Source organism: Mytilus californianus, unplaced genomic scaffold (assembly GCF_021869535.1).
Source record: "Mytilus californianus isolate M0D057914Y unplaced genomic scaffold, xbMytCali1.0.p SCAF_1, whole genome shotgun sequence".
Lineage (NCBI taxonomy): Eukaryota > Metazoa > Mollusca > Bivalvia > Mytilida > Mytilidae > Mytilus > Mytilus californianus.
This window is the reverse complement of record NW_026262581.1, coordinates 97,155,337-97,182,455: the sequence shown is the minus strand read 5'-3', so window position 1 is coordinate 97,182,455 and position 27,119 is coordinate 97,155,337. Positions and strand designations below refer to the sequence as shown.

The following is a 27,119-nucleotide window of genomic DNA, read 5'->3' as shown; positions in this document are numbered from 1 at the left end:
ATAACTTTCTTAAACTATCCTGGATTTGTACCAAACTTGGACAGAAGCTTGTTTATGATCAAAAGCTAGTATCTAGAAGGAAATTTTGTAAAAATTTATTTCCTGTTTTTCTGTATATTACTTATAAATGGACTTAGTTTTTCTTCCAGTTAACATTACATACAGTCTGCAGTTAAAGTTTTTAAAACATTTATTAGATTCATAAACCATCCTGGATTTTTATTTCATTAACTGTAAATCTATTATGTGCATTCCCCTATCACACTGAAAACATAGACAACAGCAAAAGTAGGCGAGACACTGGGTTCCGCGGAACCCCTTAAGAATTTTTATATTACTGATAGTTTGCCTATGTAAAATTAAATATTCTCAAAGATTTTATGATTTAGAAGGCAATATTACAGTTTACATGGATTGAAGCTCTTTCTATGTTTTTCTATGCATGCGCTCTTTAACTTTGCCTCAAGAAACTATTCAGAGATAGGTCATGGGTAATGGAATTACAAAACGTCAAGTTTAACTTAGTTAGATAGTTTTGATTTTGTTTGCATATGAAAAATTCACATGAATTTTCTATATAAGCTTGCTATGAAAGGAATTTACAGTATTGGTAAATTAAAAATAAAGAAAAATTTCCAGTTTAATGGCAGTGACCAACATTGTAAATTTAGATATCAACTAAAATTAGTTTTGTTATTTATAGTGGAAATAAAATCTGATTTTGAGTAACTCTTCATTGTTGTTTTCTTTGCTAAATTATTTTTATTTATTTCACAGAATAAACTGGTTAGTACCACACATCTTGTGGCATTTGGGATTCTTTTTATAACGTTTCTGTAGTGATTTTTAATGGTGGTTATAACACAAATTTTACAATGGGTTTTGTAGTGTGTAACACAATATTAAATTGATTTCATTTCTATTTGTTCATCTGTTCATCATAATTAATTGTCAGCTTTTTTCTACTGTTAGTGACTTTATACAACATAGATCTAAAGTTCTTTAAATATTACTGAATGACTAAAGATAAGAACAAAATTATTTCCAGAACATAATGAAGGTAAAATTAAATGAGAGAATGAAAGGATCATCAGTGAAGTTGTCTCCCCTTTTGAAAAAACAGATCTATATAAGAAATGTATTTTTCATCTTCAAATCTTTTCAAGTTATTTTTACATTTTAGATATATCATCTTTAGGAAATTATTGTTTTTAAACAACCTGGCATTCAAAATGTGTGGACATATACTTTCTTATTAGGACTCAGATCTTAAGGGATGGAATACCAGGGTAACTTAATTTTTCATAACAGTTATTTTACCACCAATTTGTTTTAGAGTATGGTAAAAGAACTGTTCAGAATTTAAAAATAAATATTGTGAAATTAGTTTTTATGCCCCACCTACGATAGTAGAGGGGCATTATGTTTTTCGGTCTGTGCGTCCGTTCGTCCGTCGGTCCCGCTTCAGGTTAAAGTTATTGGTCAAGGTAGTTTTTGATGAAGTTGAAGTCCAATCAACTTGAAACTTAGTACACATGTTCCCTATGATATGATCTTTCTAATTTTAATGCCAAATTAGAGTTTTTACCCAATTTCACGGTCCACTGAACATAGAAAATGATAGTGCGAGTGGGGCATCCGTGTACTATGGACACATTCTTGTTACATCATACTTCAGGTATTACAAGTTCAAAGCTTCCAACTCATTGCCTAGGTGTTGTTTTTTTTTAGTGAGATGATTAGAAAATTGATGGAATTATGACACTTTCAATGTGAAAAACTATACAAGCTCAACTGACTTACTCTAGGTTTAGACTTAGTAAGAGAAGCACTTCAGTGCAGGCATAATCATTTAAACAAATGTAGGTCAATTTGACGTCTTTTCATGCATAACTTACTTTTGTTTTCATCCTGGATCTTTGAGATGTAGGCCTGAAATGATTAAAATGTACCAAGAAGTACTGTAGTATACAAGTCCTTATGAAATAGTCATTATGCTTCTTTGGAAATAGTGCTTTTACTTACATGAAATAAGGACTTATGCTTTTTTAACCATTTCAAAAGATGACCATATGCTGTGAATTAAATTCATTGGGGGTTTGAAATCACTAATTATAAATGTTCTTCATAAAGTAATACAATAAACAATACGAATTTCAAAAGATCCATAAAACTGTCTAGAAAACTGACATCCCCTCCAAATATAGCTTTTTTAAGTAGAGTTGATGATGTCTTTCATTCTCTTAGCAGTTTAAAAATTAGTGTTTTTTACTACAGTTATTATTTTTCAATTCTTGTTAATATGTTATTACACAATGATTTCATTCAGGAACTAACTTTTTGTAACTATGTTGATATTGAAGATAAAACAATATTTAATTTAGAATTAACCCTAATTATTCACTTATTTCTTTTATTCTTTTTCTTATAAATGTTGCAAACTTTTGTCTCTTGTATGTAAAATTGTCTGATTTCAGTACTAATTAACTGTTATTACAAAGTGTTCACTTTTTTAATTTGAGCGTCACTGAAAGTCTTATGTAGACGAAATGTGTGTCTGGCGTACAAAATTTTAAGCCTAGTATCTATGATGAGTTTATTTGAACATGATTTTACATTGCTTTTTCAATTGTTCAACAGCAGTGCAGAAAATTTTATCAATGCAGCAGAAAATCACCACAAAGTTTACATGTGTAAAAGTTGCAAACATCTGTACAGAAGTTATGTGCCCAAAAGTCTTATGTGTGCTTTGTTAGATGGTCCTCCAGGGTTACTTGACAGAAATATTTAATCCAAATTCCTATTCTTGCAATGAAAAAAAATCTCATTACTATATTTTCTTAACCTGATATTTATGTTTTTTTAGGGTTTGGTTTTTTTTGGAGGGCGGGGGCAACATTTTTTGAATATAAAATTAGGGATGTTACCTTATTAGATAAAATAAAATTTAAAGTAACATAATTTTAGATACAGAAATAGTCTAGACATAGAATGATATACCATTTATTGCAGATTTATAATTGACATTTTTTAAACCAATTTCTTAGTCCTAAACAGCAGATTGATGTCAGTTGATGATGAATTTTTACATTTAAGAGTTAAGGCCCTTTCTGATCTAAACAAATTAGGTGTATAACAATGATTGTCAGATCTCCCAAGCTTTTTCCTTTTTGGTTGCAACAAGACCTTGATGTGTACCAAGAATGTGCTTACAGAATTTGTAAGAAAAAAAGTTATAGCAGTACAACCTTTGAAATTTAAATTAATTGTTTAATATATTAATATATTATTTGTTTGATTTTATAGTTATACATATTTTTAAGAAAACACACAAATTGGTAATGTTTTTCTCATTTGTTTCAGAAGTAATTTGCAGAAATAAATTTGAATGATTTTGCATCCTGTATGATTTTAAAGATAAAAAAAAAAATGTTGAAAACCTAAGCCTAAATTATGTTGTGTTTTAGTGAGTTAATTATTTTGTAAAATTGTTATTCCAAATTTATATTTCAGTATTAAATTTTCAGAAATATTGAAGACATTTAAATCAATTCAAAATATAGATTATTTTTAATTATATAATTTCTTATTATTAAAGTAATTGTATAAAGGTATTTGAATTTAAATGATAATTAACAGCCACAAAATCATGATGGGATATTCAAAAGCAAGGGTCATTATTGCATCTGTTTGTTCCAATGACACTTTATTTACAAGACATTCATTGAAACAGCCCTGATGGAAGAAATAACCAGATAATTCTAAGATCGGAATGACCATAAGAACACTATGAGTAGCTACTAAGGGACCAAAAAGAAATCATAAGTCTTAATATGCAATTCTTGATAGACTTCTAGAGCATGAACGTGCTTTAATTATTGTGGTTATCATTTTGTTGGTACATGATATATAAATTTCACCTTACTGGGTTTAGCATGATTGGCTACAAAACAAAGGCACATTTTGTGTTTTGAAGGCTTGACTGTCTTCAAAACTAAGAAAACGTATTGTGTAAGAAAAAAAGCATTATCATTTTAAAATGAGTCAATAATTTATAGTCATTTAAGCCAGACCTGATCAGGTGAAGTTTATGGAGCGATATGTTCAGTTGAATTTTGCACTGCAGTATGAGTTTTTATGTTTATACTAACTTTTCACCTGCTGTATGTCTTAGTTTATTTTGCTTTATTTTTATTATTGTTTTCTGTTTAAAGATCAGATTATGGGTAAATATTGATACTCCCCTTGCACATATGCACATATGTCTTGAGTAGTGTGGATTTGAATTTGGTTTTTTAACTTTATTAGAACTGCTATCTGATTTCAATTTTTGTGGCAATATTTCCCAAAATAACCATTGTAATAATGTTACAAATACTAAAACAAAATCGAAGACATAAAACACTTTCTATCTAAATTCCACTTTTTTCAAATAGTCATATGTATGATATATTGTATATCATCTGTCTCTGAATTCCCCATTTCATTATTTGAGGTTATCAGAATATACTTGTTTCCTTTTATTTCTCTATAGTATGCAGTTTGGTTTGAAAAAAACTTATGATGGACATTAAATAAGTATTCTGGTAAGGTCAAGAGGGAGAAAAGACAGAAGATTCTAAGTGGGTGGGTTGGAGGAGGGGTTATTAGGTGACATCAATAACTTTTTAAAATGCAGGAATAATAAGTTTTAAAATATTAAAATTTTAACCAAAGAAATCCCATAAATCATAGCAAAGTAGGATTTTGCCTTGACCTAATAAAGAATGGTAGGGTGTCTGTATAACAATTTGTTTAAATATAAAGTTGTGATAGGATCACTATATTCTCACATTGGATTATTTTAAGGGAGTGGAGAAAAATTACTTGAAATTATTTTGTAAAGTAAAGTTGTAGAAAATACACACTTCAAGGAAATTAGACTATTAAAAATAAAATTATGAGTTCCAAAATGTTTCCATTTTCATACAGCATGTTTTGTCCTTCTTGCTATATAGCTTGATATAGCATGACACTTTACTAATAATATTCCCTACACAATCTTGCATGATATTTGGCACAGCTTGTTTTTGCCAGAAATAAAGCATTGCTTTAAAGTATCATTTTCACAGCAAAGTTAAGTATAGCCACTCATTTCACAAAATTTCTTATGAGAAAAATACTCATAAGTCATGAACATTTCAGTATTTCTTACGATCACTTTTTGTTGTAAGATTTTTTGTGAAAAGAACCCCAGGTATTTCACATTTAAAACTTTTACAGAGAGGTATGGCCAATGTCTGAGGGAAGATGTAACTACTAAAATGCACTAAACTTAAGGGTACCTCTAAATTATTTTAAGCATGTATCTGCTTGACTTTTTCGGCATTGATGGAATGGCTCTGATCAATCAATGATTATTTATAGCAGTAGATAGGGTGTTCATGATGATATGTTTTGTATAATAACTTTTATATTCTTAGTAGCAGAAATGGAATATTTTTTGCAGATTTTAGTTTGAATATTGGGGTAAAGGGATTTTTTTTCCCTCTGAGTTTCTATAATGGTACAGGTGTGTTTCAATATAGTTTCTTAATTGGTAAACTTTTCAAACACAAGGTAAAAATTTTTTAATTAATTTTAGCCCATTATACTTTTTATACATGTTATATGGAGTTTATGGTTCTAAAATGTTGGTCAATGAACTTATCATTTGTATATTGAGTAATAATAATGATCTTAAAACAGAAGATCGGATAATTTTCTGTGTATTTTAAAATTCAAACTCATGTATAATACTGATATTTTAAGAACATTGACTAAAACAGCTGTTAAATTTAATAGAGGCTAGAACGTGGAGAGAACCTGAATGATGAAGATGGATTTGGATCAACTGGTGATGCCAGAGACAGTATTTCATGGCTGGACAGAAGTGTTGCAGTTAGGGTAGGTAATGAAGGTTATTTTGAAGAAATTTGTTGATTTGTAAACATGACACAAACTGCAAAAAGAACCTCAAATTTTATTTAGTTTCTGGGTGAGAGTGATGTTAGTGTTTTTACACATCAACAGTGGAAAATAAGTTAACTTTATTCAAGTATTTAAGATTAGTTTGAAGGATTAATTGATCAGTGAGCTTGTTCATCTCACTCACAAACTGAAAAAAATTAAAAGGATTTTTGTTGCAGCTTTTATACTGTTTGCAAGAGAAAGTTCTATATTTTATTTAGCTGTGTGTAAACTCTGATGACTCTGAAGTATTGATGCTGAGAGTGAAAGGGAAATTTTGCTCATCAATAAATTTCATAAGAATAACTTTTTACAGATGCATGTAATTCAAATAAAATGCTCTTAAACATATATTTCCAACAATAAAGGTATATCTACTGAACTATTTTGTCTCCATAAGAATTCATGTTCGCAATGTCACAAATTTGAATTTATTAGTGTGTAATTTTATATGTGTTCTTGAAGTTGACCAGTACATTATTATAGAATACAAAATTCAATCAGCTTGAGAATGAGTCAAGCTTTCATACACATTTGCAATCATACTATTACTATATTATCTTCAGATATTTAAGAATGTGGATATAGCTGATCTGTCAAGATGTTCCAGAGTTTGTAGATCTTGGAAAGTTATCATTACCAACAGCAGTGCCATTTGGAACAGAGTAAGTACATTGTTTATACCAACAGTAATCTTATAAGACCTTATAAAATAATCATAACAGTTTTAAACAAAAATGGGAAATTCCAAAATTGCTAAACCATATACAACAAATTGCATATATTTGGCCTAAGCCTTTATTGTTGAGCATTTAACTTGCTCAATTCAATCTTCTTGACAGCTTGCAAATTGAATAATTTATCATACACACTGCAGAGATAAAAAAAATTTTTTAGAAAAATTAAAATATAGTCTCAGAACAATTTTAATCCAAAGCAAAAGTTCTTGCAATTTCATTTTTGTCTCGCCTGTGACGAAAGTCGCAGTATGCTAGACATAGGTATTACTATCGGGCGGCAGCGTAAACTATTTGTATAAAGCTTTATATTTCAGAAGGTAGAAGACCTGGGTGCTTCATATCTTGTATGCAGATACTTTATGTTATGAAGTTTCTGAGTTTCTGTCTGTCATATGTCCAATGTCCTTGAACTCATTTTCATGGTTCAACAACTGCTTTAGAAAAAAATTGAGTTTTATTGTCATGTGAATTTCTCACTTATTATGAGTAATAGGATAACCATATGGGTTCCTTGCAACGTCTACATGTCCTTCAGATAGGGTTCACCTGAACTTGTCCTCAATTCATGGATCAGTGATCAAGGTTAAAGTTACGTGATTAGGTTCGTTTCTCAAATACTATAAGCAGCAGGTCAACTACATGGATCTCCATGACCTGTTTTATGATGGCGCACCGCCATCGTTAAAATGTCTTCCGACACCGTCAAATGATCCCCGCCATTGTCAAATTTTGTTTTCGTTTCTTTAGCCGAGTACAAAATAAGACGTAAACAGAACATAATTTCATGCCAAATAACACTAGTACAGCAATTATCGATAATGTTGAATCACTTTACAAGTTTAAAAGTAAATACATGAATATTAATTGCAACTTGATAATCTGAAGAAATTTCGTATCGTAATTCGGAATTCATTTCGTAGTTTACAATCAAATTGATACATCCGGTTTTCTGGTTTACATTCAGAATCGAAAGATGCATGTTGCATAGTATATTACTATGACATTTGCTGTTTAAAGTCATTAAAACCTTTTAAGTTGTTAACATTTGCCCTCCAAATCATTCTTCAGCATTTAACAAAACTGGTACGAAAATTCTTCTTGTTGTTGATGCTGCAAATCGTCGCAAAAAAAAGAAGATACCCCCGATTTTTAAGCCCTATTTATTACCAAAATAGCAAGAAAACAATGTGGGAACCTTAAGGACAGCTTGTGGTCATTCTTTACTAAGGGGGAGCCATGCAGGCTTGGCATTGGAATTGTTACAAATGACAATTAATGAAAATATTGGTTATTCTATAATGAAATGAATATAATAAGCAATATATCAGCCTGTTCACCATTCCTTACATGTAAATGAAGGAATGAAATACTTTCGATGACGCCAAACGTAGACGCTGGGTTTTTTCATGGTGAAAGTTATTCCATCGTTAAATTTTCATCCATGGAGATCCCTGAACTATATGTGGTGTATGGAATGACTGTAATGGGTACATGTCAGTCTGGCAGGTTTCATCTGACCTTGACCACATTTTCATGGTTCATTGGTCAATGTAAAGTTTTTGTGTTTTTGTCTGTTTTTTAAGTACTATAAGCAATAGGTCAACTATATATGGTGTATGGAATGACTAATTGGTACATGTCAGTCTGGCAGGTTTCATCTGACCTTGACCTCATTTTCATGGTTCATTGGTCAATGCTAAGTTTTTGTGTTTTGGTCTTTTTTTCAAGTACAATAAACAATAGGTCACCTATATTTGGTGTATGAAAGGATTGTGAAGTGTACAGTACATGTCTGTCTGGTAGGTATCATCTGAACTTGACCTCATTTCATGGTTCATTGGTCAATGTTAAGTATTTGTGGTTTGGTCTGTTTTTCAAGTACTATAAGCAATAGGTCAACTATATTTGGTGTATGGAATTATTGTAAGGTGTATAAGTCCGTCTGGCAGATATCATCTCACCTTGAGATCATTTTCATGGTTCATAGGTCAATGTTAAGTTGGTTTTTTTTTTGGTCTGTTTTTCAATTATCATAAGCAATAGGTCAAATATATATATTTTGTGTATAAAAAAAATGTAAGGTGTATATGTCTGTCTGACAGCATTTATCTGACCTGAGTTTCTGTGATGCTTTTAGTTAAACCTTTATCTTTAAGACTTTCAACATAAAATCAGTGGTCACTAAAGCAGGCGAGACATTTCAGCATGTGCACTCAAGTAAATGATGACAACTATGATGTGGTTTATGCAGAATTAGATCGATTTACCGAACCAGAAATAGATATTTTTTATATGCGTGAAAAAGCACCAGGATATGACAATATTTTAACGAATCTTTTGGAATGTATCTAATATGGATCAACCCATTATTCCTTTTTTCTCAATTTTCAGAAAATTAATTTGGTAATATGAATAGCCTTTTATAAAGAAAAAACAGCTTACATGACCAAGTTCACTGTTATTGGTATACAAATTTTTATATAGGAAATTTTAAAACAACATTTTTATTGTTTCGTTTTTATTTGTATTACAGATTGACTTTTCCCAAGTAAAGAACAAGTGAGTAAAATATGTGTCCCACACCAATAGCCAAAGTAGGGTTTCATGGATTTGTCTGAACCCCATCCCATAAAACAAAAAATACTATTTAAGACTAAGATGAGGTTCAGATTAAAGTTTGATTATTAAATTCAGAGAATCATGACCCCAAATAACCCCTTCAGTGACATCCTAGCTTTAGACTTGTGTCATTTCTGTACTATTGATATTCAATATCATTCATAATGTAATTTATAGGTAATATCTTTATGAAAATTTCAAAAAAGATTCAAATGCAAACCATCCATCACCCATGCGAATAAATTTTTTTAACATGGACTCTTCTGAACAAGTTAATATGAACAGCAACTAATATGAGTTTCTAATAAAGATTCCAGATAATGTAATTCTTCCAAAATGACTGTTAAGAATACAGAACAAAGCATATTATAGGACTTTTAATCAATATACTTTGAGAAGGGCACAAAGACATAATTAAACACAAGGCATGCAAAATATTTTTGAAGATCACTGTGGCAGGAAAAATACCAGAAATTAGCAAATAAAATTGAGAATGGAAATTGGGAATGTGTCAAAGAGACAACAACCCGACCAAAGAGCAGAAAACAGCCGAAGGCCACCAATGGGTCTTCAACACAGCGAGAAAAATCCTGCACTCGGCAGATATGCATTTATTTTACTTTTTAATTTGTTGTTTATTTTATTATTATTTCAACACAAATATCAGAAAAGTTGCATATAACCTGTAAGTACATGTAAGTATAAATGTTGGAACAGTCTAAACTCTGTGTAAAAAAATTGACAAGTCATTTATAGACATGCATTGCGTTAAGTATCTAACATTTAAAAGTTTTTATAATATTTCGATTCCAGAGTAACAGATAAAGTAGCAACAAAGCATTTGATGAAATGGCGGCCTTATTTGATACACATAAACCTGAGAGGATGTACAAAATTAGGAGAACCAACTTTTAGAGGAATTAGTGAATGTAGAAATCTACAAGATCTTAATTTGTCACAATGCACAGGTGTTAATGTAAGTTAGGTAAAAATAAGTCACAGTACACAGGTTCTAATATAAGTTAGGCATAATTGGTCACAATGAATGTGTGTTAATGAAATGAGACAGGATTTGTCACAATTCACAAGTGGTATTGTAAGTTAGACAAATTTGTCAAATTTTGCACAGAAATTGTTGTAACATAGACACAATTTTTCAAAATATGCACAGGAATTATTGTTAGACAGCATTTGTCAAATTAGGCAAAGGATTTATTGTAGGTTAGACTAAATATGTCAAATTATGGGTAGGAATTCTTGTAGGCTAGACAGAATAAGGTACAAAGCACCTGATAGAAGGCTGCTTAAAATTATACAAAACTACTTATATTTTCCAACTTATTTGGAATAAACTAAAAAAAAAGTTATACTGAAATGATTTTTCAGATACATTATAAATGTACTTGATTTTTACTCTACAAATTGCTAATTTTTACTCTTTTGCTCAATTAAGAAATTGAAAAAAAATTAGAAGCATCTACATCAAACATATAACATTTTACGTTTTCACTTGAAATATGCCATTGTATTTTATGTTATTATATTATTACTTTTTTCTTTTTTAAGGATGATTCAATGAAGATAGCCCTGCAAGGATGTAAAATTTTGTTATATCTAAATGTCTCCCTCACAAACATTACAGATGCTACCTTGAGAAATATTTCAAAGTAAGTTTATACCAGTTATTCATGGCTATCATCTTTTTAGATATTAGTAGAAGCCTTTCACTATTTTTTTCAATTTAGAAATCTGTCACTTCAAAGGGAAAAAATCACAATACATGTATCTTTCCTCTTTTACTTTGATCCTGATCTTCAAGATTGATTGATTTTTGGTATTTAACACCACTTTCAGCACTATTGGCTATATAGTGGCAGTCCATTTTTTTTTTAGGGAGGAAGCCTGTGAGAACAACAACCTTTGGCAGGAAAACTGGAAATCCTAGTAAATTAAGGTTGGAGTCAAACGCACCTGCCACTTGCAGGGTTCGAACTCACAACCTCAGTGTTAATAGGCTAGTGATACAGTAGTTAAACTACTTAAACCATTTGGCCACCAAGGCCCTCTGATCCTCAAGAGACAACTTTCATGTTACTGATGATGTCATTAAAATAGATGAATCTTCCAGTAATATGGGATTGGTAGATGTTCCTTGTATGAATTTATTAAACTTCAAAATCGCAAAAAGTTTTAAAGATATGATCAAATAGATTAATCAGCATAAATGACTTCATTGAACAATTGACTTTTACTGTGACATAATAACATACTGTAAGCCCTGTGATATCAGAAATATATGGGAAAATGCACCAATTTAAAAGTTGTCTTTAAAGAATATTCAAGAATTCATAATAATTGAATCTTTTCTGATTCATTGCCTGTGGGGAAATTTATTTCATAGATTGAAAAGACAATAAATTATTTACAATTTTCAAGATTGTTATTAGATTTATTTTTGACACTCTGATAACTGATTTTTTTTATTGGTTTGTTTAAGGTTTAGCCAGCATTTGCAGTTTTTGAGTTTAGCCTACTGTAAGAACTTTACAGACAGAGGTTTAATGTATTTAGCAAGTGCCAAATGTAGCAAGAAGTTAGAATATTTAGACATATCTGGTTGTCTGCAGGTAAATAATCAAATACAGTAATATAAGTTTACAAGGAAATAATTGAAATATGTAAATTTGTTTATTTTAAACATATTGTATTTGGCAAAAGAAACCAAAATGTTCCAGATGCTAGTACATGCAAAACCCATATTGTAAGGCATCAGGACTTGGGATAAAAAAATGTGAAACAGTGCAAAGGAGAAAACCCAAAGGCCTTTTTAAAGCTTATAACACTATAAGAAAAACAATTACGACAAACAGTAACCAACAACAACCACTGCTGTACAACAGACTCCTGGTTTAGGAAAGGTATATACACAATGTGGCAGGGTAAAATATGTTTATGAGTGCTTATATCTATTAAAAAACACTGTTTAAACAGAGAACAGTTGCAATATTGTAGTAGAAATAAAAGTTTTGGCTTAATTATTGAAAACTTTCATAGTACACAGAGTGTACCCATTAGTCAGAAGATTGTCCTGATTATTATATAAATACCAATTATTTTGATGTTTAACTTTTCATTTTAGATAACCCCTGATGGTTTCAAAGGTCTAGCCAATGGATGCATCAATCTACAGACCCTGATTATAAATGATTTCCCAACTTTGACAGATGAATGTGTTATTGTAAGTCTTATAAGAAATTCAAAATGAAAGTTTCAGTATTTAAACATTAGAAAGATATAATATCAAAGACAGCTTTGAGTTTTTTTTTGCAACTTATATACAAATGTCAGATGATAAAATTTTTGAAACACACACATCTAAAGACAAATCTAAGTGGCAATATTTTGATAAAGATTATAGTTATTGAATACTAATATACCAATACATGTACAACAGACATATACATATTTCAAAAAACAACTTTTTGCATTTAGATTACAAACATACTATAGTGAATAAGTTTTCAGGTGATAAAATTAAACATTTATTATGGTGCTTTTTAATGTAATGTTATTTGTGGAAGCCAATATTTGTGTATAAAAGGCAGATTCTTGAGGTATAATATTGAATTTTGGGTTTTGAAATTTGATATAAGTACAAATGATGTACAATTAATTGGATAATATTTGTATTTATTGGCAGTTAAAAAGCAGAGTGATATATGTAAGCATTATTTTCTATTTTGTTTGTAGGCTCTTGCCAACAAATGTACAAAGATCCACACAGTCTCTGTGTTAGGATCACCACTTCTTACAGATGAATCATTTAAAAAGTTAGCACAGCATAAGAGACTCAAGAAACTTAAAACAGAGGGTATGTAACATTATTTTAACACATTTTAGTATAATTAGTACAATAATATTAGTCACCAAGAACATTGTTGCTTTTTTGCGAATTGTGAAATTTTTTTACCCCCTGTTCAATGTCTTTGAAGTTGATTGCTTCATGAATTTAGAATAATATTTTAGAAATGAAATCTTTTAGTACATCTGTACAATACATCAAAAGTGTGAAAAGTTTAAAAGGTCTTTAAGATACAAGTGATTGAAAACTAGAATTTTTTTGTTGGAAAATGATGTCTCTAGATTGTTCATTGGAAATAAATGAATGTTAAATGTTTATGAAAAATTTAGGAATAACAGAATTTTGAAAATATTCTATCAGATGTGTATTCATTTTTTGTAGGTAACCAGAGAATATCTGATGTAGCAATGAAGTCCATTGGTCAGTGTCAAGGTCTTACCCATTTGTATATAACAGACTGCCAACGACTGACTGATGCTTCATTAAAACAGCTGACATCATGTAAAGAATTGAGAGTAGCTAACTTTGCAGATTGTGTTAGGTAGGAAACTCAATCCTGGAAAACTTCTAAATTTTAGGTGGGAGTTGGTTTTGCTGAAAACTGTTAACATCGTGCAAATATTTTAGGATTCATGAAAAGAATTTATGGTGAATGTGTTATGTAGGAACTTCATGGAAATATGTGATTCAAATGGTTAGGGTGTCACTTAAACCATGTAAAGAATTGAGGATAACTAACTTTGATTTGAAGTGTGTTGACATAAAACAATGATAAACCTCTGCTTTGTAGTGAAATTTGCCTGTACAAAATCATGAAGAAGACAGTCATTTCTGTGTGTTCTATCAGTTCATACTTTGAGTGTATTTTTGGGTTGTGTGGGGTCAGTTTTCAGTTTTTAAAAGCATGAATTAGTTTAGTATATTTGTTATTTTCTATTATTTCATGAAATTGTGTGTTTTATTGAAAACTAAATAAGGAGGAGCATGAGGTGTAAGCCAGCTAAGAATAAGAGAAATAAAAATTACATTGATGTTTTTGATGGAAATAGATCATGCTTATACTAAATACTGAAGATAGATAGAATTATGTATTGTAATCAAAATTTAAAATGTTTAATGAATATTTCAGAATAAGTGATGGAGGTGTTCGACCGTTGACAGATGGAGATTCAGCTGATAAGATACGAGAATTAAACCTGACCAACTGTATAAGAGTTAGTGAACTCTCAGTCATTAATATGCTTAAAAAGTAAGTACGAATAATATGATCTGATCTATTCCATACACTAAAATATAGTTAATGCACTTGCATTGTAATAAAACAAAACATGGCTTATATTTTGCAAGTCCATTTGCATATCTCAATTTTTGTTTTTACTGACAACTAATAACTAATTATCTATTTTATTATTGTGTCACATATTGATTGACATACATATTATACAATAACATTAAAACATACATAGAACAATCAATACCCAGCCATATCAATTTGGCTTATGAGACACATTGCACAAAATATATACAAATATAAAAATCCAACAATACTTTGAAATACTATAAATATTTAAAACTAATAACTATGATTTAAGAGTATTTTCAACATGATGAATAAAACGAAAGAAAAATATATAAAAAAAATTCGTAAAAAATATTTACTTTACATTTATCTAAAACTTCATACATATGTGAAAATATTTACGTAAAGATATCTAGAAAAAAAACTAATATGCATAATGTAAATAAACAGAATAAATTAAAATGATTATTCACGGTTAAATATTTAAGTAAACAATATTAACGTCGCATAAAAACGGATAAAAATTTATGTAAACAATTTACGTCGCATAAAAAACTTATAAATACTTTTACATAAAAATGGCTGAATCTCGGAGCAATTCATGATTTGTATAAATTTTAAATCATCATTCAAATTTTCGAAACTATTAATATTTTGTGAACATTCTGAGTAAAGGTCAAATCTTAAATCATTATATAGACAACAGTTCAATAAAAAATGTTTCTCAGTTTCAACACTATTGTCAGAACAATAAATACATAAACGATCTTCAACAGGTATTGGCGGCTTGGTGTATCTTCCAGTCTCGATGGCTAACGGGAGTGAGCCTGCACAAAACAGGGCCATTACACGTCGGTACGACCGTGGAATAATTTTTGAAACATACGGTTCCACGGAACAGTTACTTTTGTATTGCCTGTATGTTCTAAGTTTATTTCCATTATCTTTTCCGCGATCGTTAAAGAGTTCTCTTTGCCATTCTGTATTATTTATGGTGTAAACTTGTTCAATGATTTTTTTTTTCATGGCTACTTTTGTCACATCACTAACAATGTTCCTAATTTGCAATAAGTTGACCGTCTTCTTCACCTCCGTATTCCAGCCTTTCCGTCGACGTGATATCCAACTCCAAATATTGTATACAGTTCTACTCTGATCCATTCGTGTTGGTTTACACAGAAGCCGTACGCAAGAAACACGTTGTTTATTCAAACAGGATGTCCATCCTAGGTCGCCCATTGTAGAAATATTAGACGTATTTCTACCCACAGATAAAAAGTACTTACAAGCTTTGTTTTGAACAGAATTTATTACGCTAAACGATTTGGTTCCCCAAATTCCACTTCCGTACATTAAAATAGGCTCCACCATTGAGTTGTACAATTTTGTATAAACTTTATATGACATACCACCGGATGAAATAAAACGTCCAAAAACAGCCCCCAAAGCTCGGCTTGCTGATTTTGCTAGCTCCTTGGTATTTTTTGTAAATGTAAGATGTTCGTCAAGCCAAATCCCAAGGTATTTGTAAGAATCCGTTATGGTTAAATCATAATTACTACATGTAAAACTAAAGTCCAAAATATCAAACGATTGCGGTCTAAAGTGAACAACTTTGGTCTTTTCTTGGTTTATGGACAACTTCCAAGATGAACACCAGTCTGTAAGGACATTAAGCATACGCTGTAAACTCTGTTCGTCCGGCGCGATTAATGCAATGTCATCAGCATAAAGCAAAATGCTTAATGTTCTTTCACTTAAAGACACTCCACAGTCAAGGCTGTTAATACGGTCGGCTAAGTCATTTATATATACAGAGAATAACGTAGGCGAGAGAATACATCCCTGTTTAACTCCAGATGACACATCAAACCACGGTGTTAACATATTATTCACTCGAACCGTGCACTGAACATCTTCATATAATGATTTGATTGCATTTAAAAATTGACCACGAATTCCCATAACTTGAAGCTTGTACCATAGTAAATCTCGCCTTACAGTATCGAACGCTTTTTTTATATCCACGAAACATACGTATGTTGATTTCCGGCTGATTTTTCTATCATTTAAAACTGAATACAATGCGAAAATGTGTTCTTCACAGCTGCGGCCATGCCGAAATCCGTTTTGCTCATCGCAGAGAGAGTCATTTTCTTCAAGCCATTTGCTAAGACGATTATTTAGTACCGAACAGTATATTTTACACGGTACGGATATTAAAGTTATGCCACGATAATTCAGGGGACATCTGTCGTCGCTTGCTCCAGGTTTTAAAATTGGATTTATAATCCCAGTTGTCCACTCATTTGGTACCTGGCCGAGTTCAAAACACCCCTGGATAATTTTGTACAGCAATTCAATAGCGGCATCGCTCTTTAAAACTTCGGCTGGTATATTATCAATCCCCACAGCTTTCCTGTTTTTCGCATGCGCAACGGCTAGGAAAACCTCTTCTCGTGTAATTACCTCATTTAACTTTGTAACATCTAAATGGGAATCAAAAGTTTCATTTGCTCGTTCGTTGTCTGTAGATTCACTTGTAAATAATGTCTGAAAATCGTTTTTCCACTTGTTCAGAACGCCTTCCTTGTCCGTTTTCACGTTTCCATTTTCATCAACGACTGCCCATGGCACGCATGTTTTCCGTTCATTTACTATTCCGGTTTTGCCGATGGACCTCCAAAATTCATCTTTATTAAACGAGTCTAGTTTCTGTTCAAGTTTGTATTGTTCATCTTTCACATATTTCCGTTTATATTTTCGATTTATTCTATCAAAATGTTTTCGAGCATCACAAAATTCTGTTTTGTACTTCTTTTTAACACTATTTGATCCTTGCCATTTTAACCATCTTTTTTCAGCTTCACAAACCTTGTTCCAATGATTCGTTAAGTCAGCATTCCAATATGGTTTATATAATGTCTTTTTACGTTTACTTATTCCGTTATTGAAAATTTTTTTTTTTTAATTTGTTTTCCATTTCCCCGTGTATCAACATTTGAAATTCATCATACGCAGTTTGAACATTTTCAGTAATTCGAATTGAATTTTCAATATTCATGATTATTTCATTGACTTTTGTAACTATTTCATCTCTATTCATAAAATTGTTTGGTAGATTTGTCACTTTAAATTTCTTGTTTTGAGCATTAGAGTTAATATCATCATTTGTCGTGTTAGAGTTATATTTACATCCGATAATTAGATCACAAAGTAACAGTGAATGATCTGGGATTTTTTCAGGCATGTAATTGATTTCATTTGTACTATTGGACATCGTTAAAACACTAAAATTATGTACAAATTCTATATCCTCGTATGGTACACACATATAATCCACGACAGAACGACCCGCGGGAGCAATATATGTGAAATCGTGGTCGTTGAAGCGGCCATTCAACATTGCAAAATTAATATCACACAGAAAATTGATAAATTTATCACCCTGTTGGTGTTCACAAAAATCTACTACATTTCGTGGTCGTTTTATATCGACGCCTTCAACATAATCACTGTTTTTACCAACTCGTGAATTCAAATCTCCACAGATTATTATTCGGCCTAAATTTTGATATTCGTGAACTTGTTGTAACAGATTTTGAAAATACATTTCCGAATCTAGCGCTCTATTTGATTCTGCTGGCGGCAAATAACATACAACCACAATAATCGATAAATCACAGAATTTTGATTGAAATTTTATCCACATAATTCCCTCTATTTCCGTATCTAAAAGTAGTACATTAAATGAATATAAAACATCTTTTTTCACAAGAACTCCAATTCCCGCAGATCCCCGGGTAGCATTTCTATGTAATTTCTTTCTATTTTGACCAAAGAAGGTATAGCCAGGAATATTCAATCTTTCATCAGCACGTAAAAACGTTTCAGTTAATGCCAAAACATCACACTCAGAATATTCAAGCACACACTTTCTAAATTTTGCATTGTCATTGTCCTTGAGAGACCACCCCCTACAATTCCAAACACCAAGCCGCAAAATGTCCTATTGTTTTTTCACCAGGCGAATACCGGCAAACATATAATTATTTTGACTTCCGATTTCTTTAAGAACAGTTCTAACTGTGGCTTGGAAATTACGTGTTTCCATTGGTAGATCATGTTCTATATACACCTTCTTATATTGTGCACTGTTTTTTTTGTTTTTCTTATGTTTCATAATTTGTTGTTTGTGTTCAAAGTTTTCAACCTCCACTATGACCAGTCCTGTCGATTTACCATAAGTTTCTTTTCTTTCTACAGATTTAAGAGTGATATTTGATAGGGCGAGACCATCTTTCAAAAGGGCTTGGACTTTGTTTGTGGTCACTTCTTTGTTTTCATTTTCTTCAGATTGTAAGTTTTTTATAACAAATCTATTCTTACGGTTTATATCTGACTTTTCACCTTTTGAGCTGTTTGCCTCTGCCAATGACTTCTCTAAATCCCCGATTCTAGCTTGCATTATTTCAATATCTGATTTTACCTCTAACTTCACCTCATCTATCTTGTCTTTTAGTTTATTATCAATGATTACAGATATTTTTTCTGATAACTGTTTAGAAACCCTTTCCTCAAAATTCGTCTCAAGTTCATCAATTCTTCTTTCAAGTTTTTGACTAACATTATTTAAATTCGATGATAATTGAAGTAACAGTGTTTCTATTCTGTTTGAATGGGTGTTATCATAAGGTGCACTCGACATGTTGTTACTATCGCATTGTTTTGATTTCTTATGTTCATTGTTTTGTGATTGTGTTCCCCTTGAACTGTGATTGTTTTCATCAGATAATTGTCTCTTTCTTACTGATTGAGGTCTCAAATGTTCATTACTTACATTATGTTCATACAACAGCTGATCATTAGTGTGTCCTACATATTGACGTCCGCCATTTACATCACACATTGAATAGTGAACATATTGTGCCATATTATCCTGCATTTTATAATTTTGTCCACACTGATATCTGTATATATCTAACCGATACTTTTAAAGTTCTAGTTCACACAAATTTAGTTTACCTTGCTCTGATTTTCAATATAAACAAACTTATTTTCTATGAGCTGAAATTAAGGCGACCATATACAATGTCACGTGTCACGTTAGTTTAATCATCAAGCATACAGCTATCACTATTGACATGTAGGGATCTCTTTTGTTGTCTTGTGTCATCTGTACCGTTGTCATCGTCACACTTTATGATTGGATCGTTATAGAAGTGTGATGATAATGACAAATTTACTATTTTGATAAAGAATATGTTGGTAATCTTTTGTGCCCCTTTGCTGAAAACATTATTTATTTATACCATTCTATATTTATTTGCATGCTCATGTTACAGTTTTTCTAAAAAAAGATTCCCATTAAAGAAGGATATAGAAAAAATTTCTATTTTTTATTACAGACTAAAACATTTGACTTATGTCAGTTTATGCTTTTGTGATCATATAAGTGAGAATGGTATAGAAATTCTTGGACAACTGCACAGTTTGACTTCTCTAGATATATCTGGATGTAAAGTAACGGACAAAGTAAGTATTTTGAAGTTTCTTAAAATTAAACATACTAATCATATAGTGCTGTGTTTTGCATGCATTTTGTAGATATACCTCATTTAATGTTCAGATTTGAAGGTCTGGAAAGCCTAATTTGTATAAATACCCCAGGAGCTACAAAACTAAATGGCGTTATGGAGTTTGATAAGTTGAATTTATGTTGTTAATTGTAGATCATATAGATAAGAAATTTTATAATTCAAAATAATTCTGACAGAATGTTGCATCTTTATTCAATAACAACTTTAAATATTATTTATTGTCTTGTTATCACTCTTTGAAATTCTGTGATTCAATGATAAAGATGTCTTTTGATATTTTTTTTTTCAACTTTTTCAGTCTCTGTCATTGCTTGGAAACAATTACAGACTAAGGGATGTAACTCTGTCTGAATGTATTGACATCACAGATTTAGGGTTGGAGAAATTTACACAGCAATGTAAAGAAATTGAAAGATTAGATCTGTCTCACTGTTGGGTAAGTTTTAAATGAACATAATTCTGTCGCAGACCTCACATTTATTTGTAGTCACAAATATCAGTTAAATATTGAATTAAAATGTGTCTGCTTTATTCAGTTTTTTTCAATTAAACATGATATGATAATTTAAGAATAATCTTAATATGACATAAATAACATAAAACAGAACTCAAAATTCTGTATAAAATATACACATAACAGAATGAATTTTAATTTTAACACTACTGACTCAATAGGGTACTAAATGTGTGTAATTACAGGCTAATTATGCTTACTGTTTTAGTTCTATTTTGTGTATTATATAATATTTATGATGATCAAAGATTTAATTGGGAATGCAGTAAACTGAACCAACAATCAAAACTTTCTAGAAATAAAACAAATAGATAGGTGGATAGCCTAATTTGATACAAGCACAGAATGTGGCAGTGTTTTGCAGGAACCAAAACCTTCAGTTACCTTTCTATACCATGAATCATTTATAAATAGAATAAGTATGTAATTAATTTAATACGATATATCTAACAGAATTCTCATTTCACAATACCATAGTTGTTAAATTAATGCTGAAACAATTTTTCTATCCAAAAATGGTGAGACCGGGGATTGAAAACTGTGATTCTTAGGGACATCACATACACTTTTCTGTGTTAAAGATTTTATTGAGTCATTCATGAAAATTGTTTGTATTCTGAAATAGTTGATAGCTAAAAATCAATATATAATGTATTTATTTTATTTCAGCAAATTACAGATGGTGCCATAAAGAATTTAGCTTTCTGTTGTCAGAATCTGAATGCTTTAAATTTATGTGGATGCAAAAATGTAAGTTCACTCGAAAGAAGGTTGTGATGACATCCTTGGCCTTGGGGACATTAGTGGAAAAAATTTAGGGAAGAAAATTAAAAAGTTTTAAAGTAAAAAAAAGCATTTATTAAGATTCATTAATCAGAGACCAGTAGCTTCTAGAAATTCCTGTGAATTTTGTGGATGAGTCCATTATTAATCTTTGATGAGTTTTTATTGACTCAAATTTTCCACTGGCAAGTTAGAAAGCCTCAGACCAGATGGGTCAAATTAATCTTGAAGTGATTTCAATTGATTTTTATGTATTGGGAAAGCAGATGTTTTGTGTTTTATTTCTTAGTTACTGTAAGTAATTGAAATGGTTAATTTGTCATGATTAATAGCATATAAGATTTGTACAAAATAGCTACTAAGGTCTTAAATTTACTATAAGGTTTTTACAGTAATAATTATTCTTTATTTGTAGATAACCAACATGAGTATACAGTATTTATCAGGAGTTTGTAAATACCTAAACACATTAGATATTAGTGGTTGTCTTCATATCACGTAAGTGTTTATCAGGAGTTTGTAAATACCTAAAAACATTAGATATTAGTGGTTGTCTTCATATCATGTAAGTATTTATCGGGGATGTGTAAAACAACCAAAAGCAATTTTGAAAAATCTGGTCGCTAATGCTCCAAAGCTTGGTACAAGACTTAAATTTACTCCTTGTTGTGTAATGGGATATCAGTCTGTACTTGAACTGTCAATCCTGACAACTTTGTCACCAACATGGAAGTTGGCTGTAAAAATGATGTCAAGATGGATTTATATATACCAATACTTTCCTATTCTTGTCTATAATATCTGAAAATTTTAATAATTAGAACATTTAACTGCAAAAAGTGATCAACAAGACAAGATCTACAAAGAAGTGGTCAAGTGACTCCTTTTAGGGAATTTTTGCCCTTAGTTGATGATTTTTTATTACCAATTTTGAAAATTTGAATAACAATGAAAATTAGCAACACAGCTAGAATCTACATAAAAAGTCAATATGATTAAAATTATCAATCAACTCTTTACCTGCATTACAGTGCTTGTTGCCCCTAAATCACAATTTTCTACTATTTTTTATGTTTTTTAGTAACCTTCTGGTACTTTTCTAAACTATAAAGAAAAAAAAAACTCTGTTCATCAAATTCTATCAGCAAGACAAACAGTTAAAATTGTATCAATTATATGCCAAAAGTCCCAGGAAAGCTTTACAGATTAATGTACTCTGGGTTAACTTTATTTGTTAATTCCTATTCTTATCAGACTCATTTGTTCTTCATACTGATCAGTTATGACCACTTTATTTTTCAGAGATAAATCTTTGAAGTATCTACGCAAGGGTTGTAAAAAACTTAAATCACTTACAATGCTGTACTGCAAAGAAATTTCCAAGTAAGTAAATTCTAAATCTTCAGTAAACTATTTGCCAATCAGAATCTAAAGGATTATGGGTAATTTCATTGTCAGGACACCAAATTCAAAATAATGATACACAATTTATCAGATATTCATTATTTATGACCCTGTTAAGCAATCATAACAATTTGGTGTACACTTTTAAAATTTTTACCCAGAATGCACTACATTCTGAAACCTTGACTTTAACAATATTTAGATGTAAGAATTGGCATTTGTATGAAATAGATTTAGATTTTTGATTACTGCAAATTACTGCAATTAATTGTAAGACTGCATGAAAATCTGAGGAAACCTTGTTAGGGGTCATGTAGGGATGACCTTACATGTAATTTATTATTGCTAAACCGTTCTTGAAGTTGACAGTTCTTCATATTTAATTGATTTTTTTAGAATTATTAATGTAAGTTATAAGGTTATGTCATTACAAATATGAAGTTATTGCATGAACCTAGATTTGACCCTTAAGTGTGTACTAAACAGACATTATATAAGGGTATTCAGGATTTAGAATTACTTCAGAACCATTCTTTCAAAAATGTAAGAAACCAAAATAAAAGGGAGGGTTGTCATATAAAGTTATATAATTAATAATATATAGAGGGTAATGGGGGTATTAACAATAGGCAAATTTACAATGCAAGAAAATGTGCTTTGCAACCAAACCATGCATTTTGTTATTGTGATAACCCTAAGCAAAATGCCACCACTTTAAACTCCTGACAACTTTATATCAATTAAATAAATTGAATTTTTTATGCAAATTCTCATTTGCCTTTTTTTCAGATCAAAAGTACAGAAAAGACTAGCATACATCCAGACAGTTGTTTACAGTGATGAACCAGTACCTAACTGGTTTAGAAACCATGCATTGAAGGACTGAACTATTTAATGATTTAACTGGTTTCTAATTAAAATTCATAGGCCCATCACTTACTGGTGTTATTGAGAGTAACCACCATGTCTTAACTGGTTCTGATATCCTTCAAACCAATAGCCTACTGTAAACTGGTAAATAGAGGGAACTCAGTGTATAAACCAGCTGAATATCAATGTTACAATCCTATGACCTGACCTGGTGGTTTGTTTCTCAATCATGAATTTAAGAAATTTCTTGATTAATAACTTTTGAAACATTGAAAATCAGGGAAATGTATGTTCTCTACATGATTACAGTTTGATTTAATCAAAAGAAACATGTTTTGGGTTATAGTAACAATCAGCTCTACAGAAATTATTACACTTAACATTTTTAAATTTAACAAAGTTGGTGTTTTTTAATTTTTAATAGATAAATACTGTCTTACTTAATAATCTACAAGCAAATTATCACATGCATGTTGTTTCCAGATGTATGCTTCTTTAAAATATGAAAACACCTGAAGTTCGTTCATTAAAATATTTATGTACTATGAATTATATGGCATGAAATAAGTATTTATTATACCACATTATCATGATTATCATGTAAACTGAATAATTTATCTAGTAACGTAAAAGTATTAAAATGTTGGATGCAATGGAACAAAACATTTTTATGCTAATAATTAGCTTTTTCAATTACATCATAATATTGTTTTCCTTTTAATGGCATGCAAGTATAAGGAATTGAGTATAATTTGGAGCAAATTATGTTGTGGTCCAAATGTATCATTAAAACCTAATTAGAAAATTCTGCATGTAATTTCACATTTGTCCATTGTTATTTTTACAATGCAATATGTTTGAAGTATCAAAACATTAATAGTCTCAAGATAAAGGAGTAGGTCCGGTAAGGGCCGATTTTGGCCTCAAAATTCAAGTTCATCTGATGAAAGATTTTGGACAATTTTTAAACACTTAAGTGTCTACTTCAGTCGATTCAATCAGTTTATGTGAAAGATTTGAACTGATTTAGTCATTAAAGACGCTCAAATTCAAGCTTAAATATGAAAAATCTATAAAATATGCCATAATATGTCACTTTTCAGATGGTTTTTGTCAAAAATGAAAGTGGCCGCATCCGTGTTCATTCTCAACCTTTATATATTTTATGTAGTATCATCAAATACAACTTACATTTAAATATTAAGAATGAACACAAATGCGGCCACTTCCATTTCAGGCGGAAACCGTCTAAAAATTAACCAAAATGCAAAAATTTCGAAGATTTCAGTAATTTAGCATGACTTAATGATGCTAGTACCCGATACATGTGCATTGTATTGTCAAAAAAAGCCCATATTTATGTAACAGAATTATTCTCCTTTCCAATAAATAGCTAAAAATTTACATTTTAACAATTTGGTAAAACTGCTATATTTTGGGGCCAAAAAGGGGTCTTACTGGTCCTACTCCTTTGCAAAGTTTTTTAAATTAAAATTTCTGTCTTATATTTAATTAATTAATTAATTAATTAATTAGATATGATAACCTGAATAATTTTTTAACTCATAAATTTGATTTTGGTTATCATTCTGCAGATTATCACACAACATAAGATTGTTATTAATCAAGAACAGTAAATTTATAGTTTGACTGAATGATATAAAACTCGGGGGCCTCGGTGGCCGAGTGGTCTAAGTAGTTACTACTGTAATCACTAGCCAGTCAACACTGAGGTTGTGAGTTCGAACCCCGCTCGTGCAGGTGCACTTTACTCCAATCTTAATTGACTAGGATTGTCAGTTTTCCTATCGAAGGTCGGTGGTTTTCTCCAGGCTCTCCGGGCACTCCGGCTTCCTCCACCAATAAAAACTGGCCGTCACAAAATAGCCCAAAAGCGGTGCTTAAAAGAGGCGTTAAAACACCAAAAAACAAAATCAAATGATATACAACTCTGTTTATTAAGAAAAATGCAACAAAAAATCAACCAAAGTTACTCATTTTCATGTTTTCTCATAAACATTTAGAAACGATCAACCAATGCTCATATAATATCTTTTAAAAAGATGGTAAAGTAAAATAATCCTGAATTTTGATATGATAAAGATACTGACGTGACATTATATTTGACATTTTCCTGAAAAAAAGGCCAGATTGTATACATAACCATAATCATTTTGCAATAGGATAAACATGATACTGAAAAGATGAAGAATATTTGAACTTTAGCTCCATTATAAATAATCTCATTTCTCCTACTTTGCCATTGAATTTAATAATTCAATTTTAGTGGTTTATTACCTATATTAAAATGTTTTATAAAAGTATTAATTGATTTATCGAAATGTATCTTCATTAGATCAGAAAGGAAAAAATCTGCCAAACTAGGAAATATTAGTTCCACTGTAATAACACTATACAACCTGAACAAAGTAATGATTTAGACAATACATTATCGTATTGTGACATTAGCAAACATTGTTAAATATTTTATTTTGTAATAAGTCTGTGATATATTGTTTTATTTATTTATTACAAAAGCAGAAATAATAAAATTGTGAAAAATGTTTTAAAATGTGTTAATAAAACCATTAATATACAAACAAGCAAAAGCTAATGAAGACAAATAAGATTCATAATATAAAAAGAGGATGTTGTATGATTGCTAATGAGACAACTCTCCACAAGAGACCAAATGATACAGAAATTAACATCTATAGGTCACCGTATAGCCTTCAACAATGAGCAAAGCCCATACCATATAGTCAACTCTCTTTCAAGTATTTTTCAAGTATAACACTCTTTCAAGTATTTTTTTTTTACATCAAAACAGTTTTCAGAAGATATTTGTTTTCAGTTGTGTGTGGCGGTTAATTGTGTATTGCATTTGAAGGAGTATATGGACTACCATCTTTCACAAAAGTCTGGTCAAATTACCCAAATATAATTGTTTTTTAATGTTTCATAGTTTTACATGTTGGGTTTATTTTTATTTTGAATGGGGTCATAGTCTGGTATGTCAGTATCTGACAAAAGTTGGTCACTCTGTCCCACTGTTTTCGCTAATATTTCACTCAATCAGCATGTTTTAAATCTACTGTCATGTAATTTAATTTGGAAATTAACTTGTAAAATTGAGAATGGAAATGGGGAATGTGTCCAAGATTCAACAACCCGACCATAGAACAGACAACAGCAGAAGGTCACCAACAGGTCTTCAATGCAGCGAGAAATTCCCGCACCCGGAGGCGTCCTTCAGCTGGCCCCTAAACAAATATATATACTAGTTCAGTGATAATGAACGCCATACTAAACTCCAAATTGTACACAAGAAACTAAAATTAAAAATAATACAAGACTAACAAAGGCTAGAGGCTCCTGACTTGGGACAGGCGCAAAAATGCGGCGGGGTTAAACATGTTTATGAGATCTTGGTTTGTAT

General features: G+C 30.7%; 1 protein-coding gene across 3 annotated transcripts in view; it reads left to right on the top strand.

The window, feature by feature from the left end:
• Positions 1-26,245, top strand: part of LOC127726638 (dynein regulatory complex subunit 6-like) — a 45,920-nt gene extending 19,675 nt beyond the window's left edge. For all 3 annotated transcript variants that reach the window (XM_052234088.1, XM_052234071.1, XM_052234079.1), the window contains 16 exons: positions 5,824-5,925; positions 6,555-6,653; positions 9,262-9,287; positions 10,161-10,323; positions 10,914-11,014; positions 11,845-11,974; positions 12,487-12,585; positions 13,098-13,218; positions 13,591-13,750; positions 14,339-14,458; positions 19,918-20,044; positions 20,408-20,545; positions 21,293-21,373; positions 21,822-21,904; positions 22,709-22,789; positions 23,600-26,245. In XM_052234088.1, coding sequence (XP_052090048.1) covers positions 5,824-5,925; positions 6,555-6,653; positions 9,262-9,287; positions 10,161-10,323; positions 10,914-11,014; positions 11,845-11,974; positions 12,487-12,585; positions 13,098-13,218; positions 13,591-13,750; positions 14,339-14,458; positions 19,918-20,044; positions 20,408-20,545; positions 21,293-21,373; positions 21,822-21,904; positions 22,709-22,789; positions 23,600-23,696 — 1,728 coding nt within the window. In that variant the 3' untranslated portion in view covers positions 23,697-26,245. The remainder of the gene's footprint in view (positions 1-5,823; positions 5,926-6,554; positions 6,654-9,261; positions 9,288-10,160; positions 10,324-10,913; positions 11,015-11,844; positions 11,975-12,486; positions 12,586-13,097; positions 13,219-13,590; positions 13,751-14,338; positions 14,459-19,917; positions 20,045-20,407; positions 20,546-21,292; positions 21,374-21,821; positions 21,905-22,708; positions 22,790-23,599) is intronic.
• Positions 26,246-27,119: the final 874 nt, after the last annotated feature.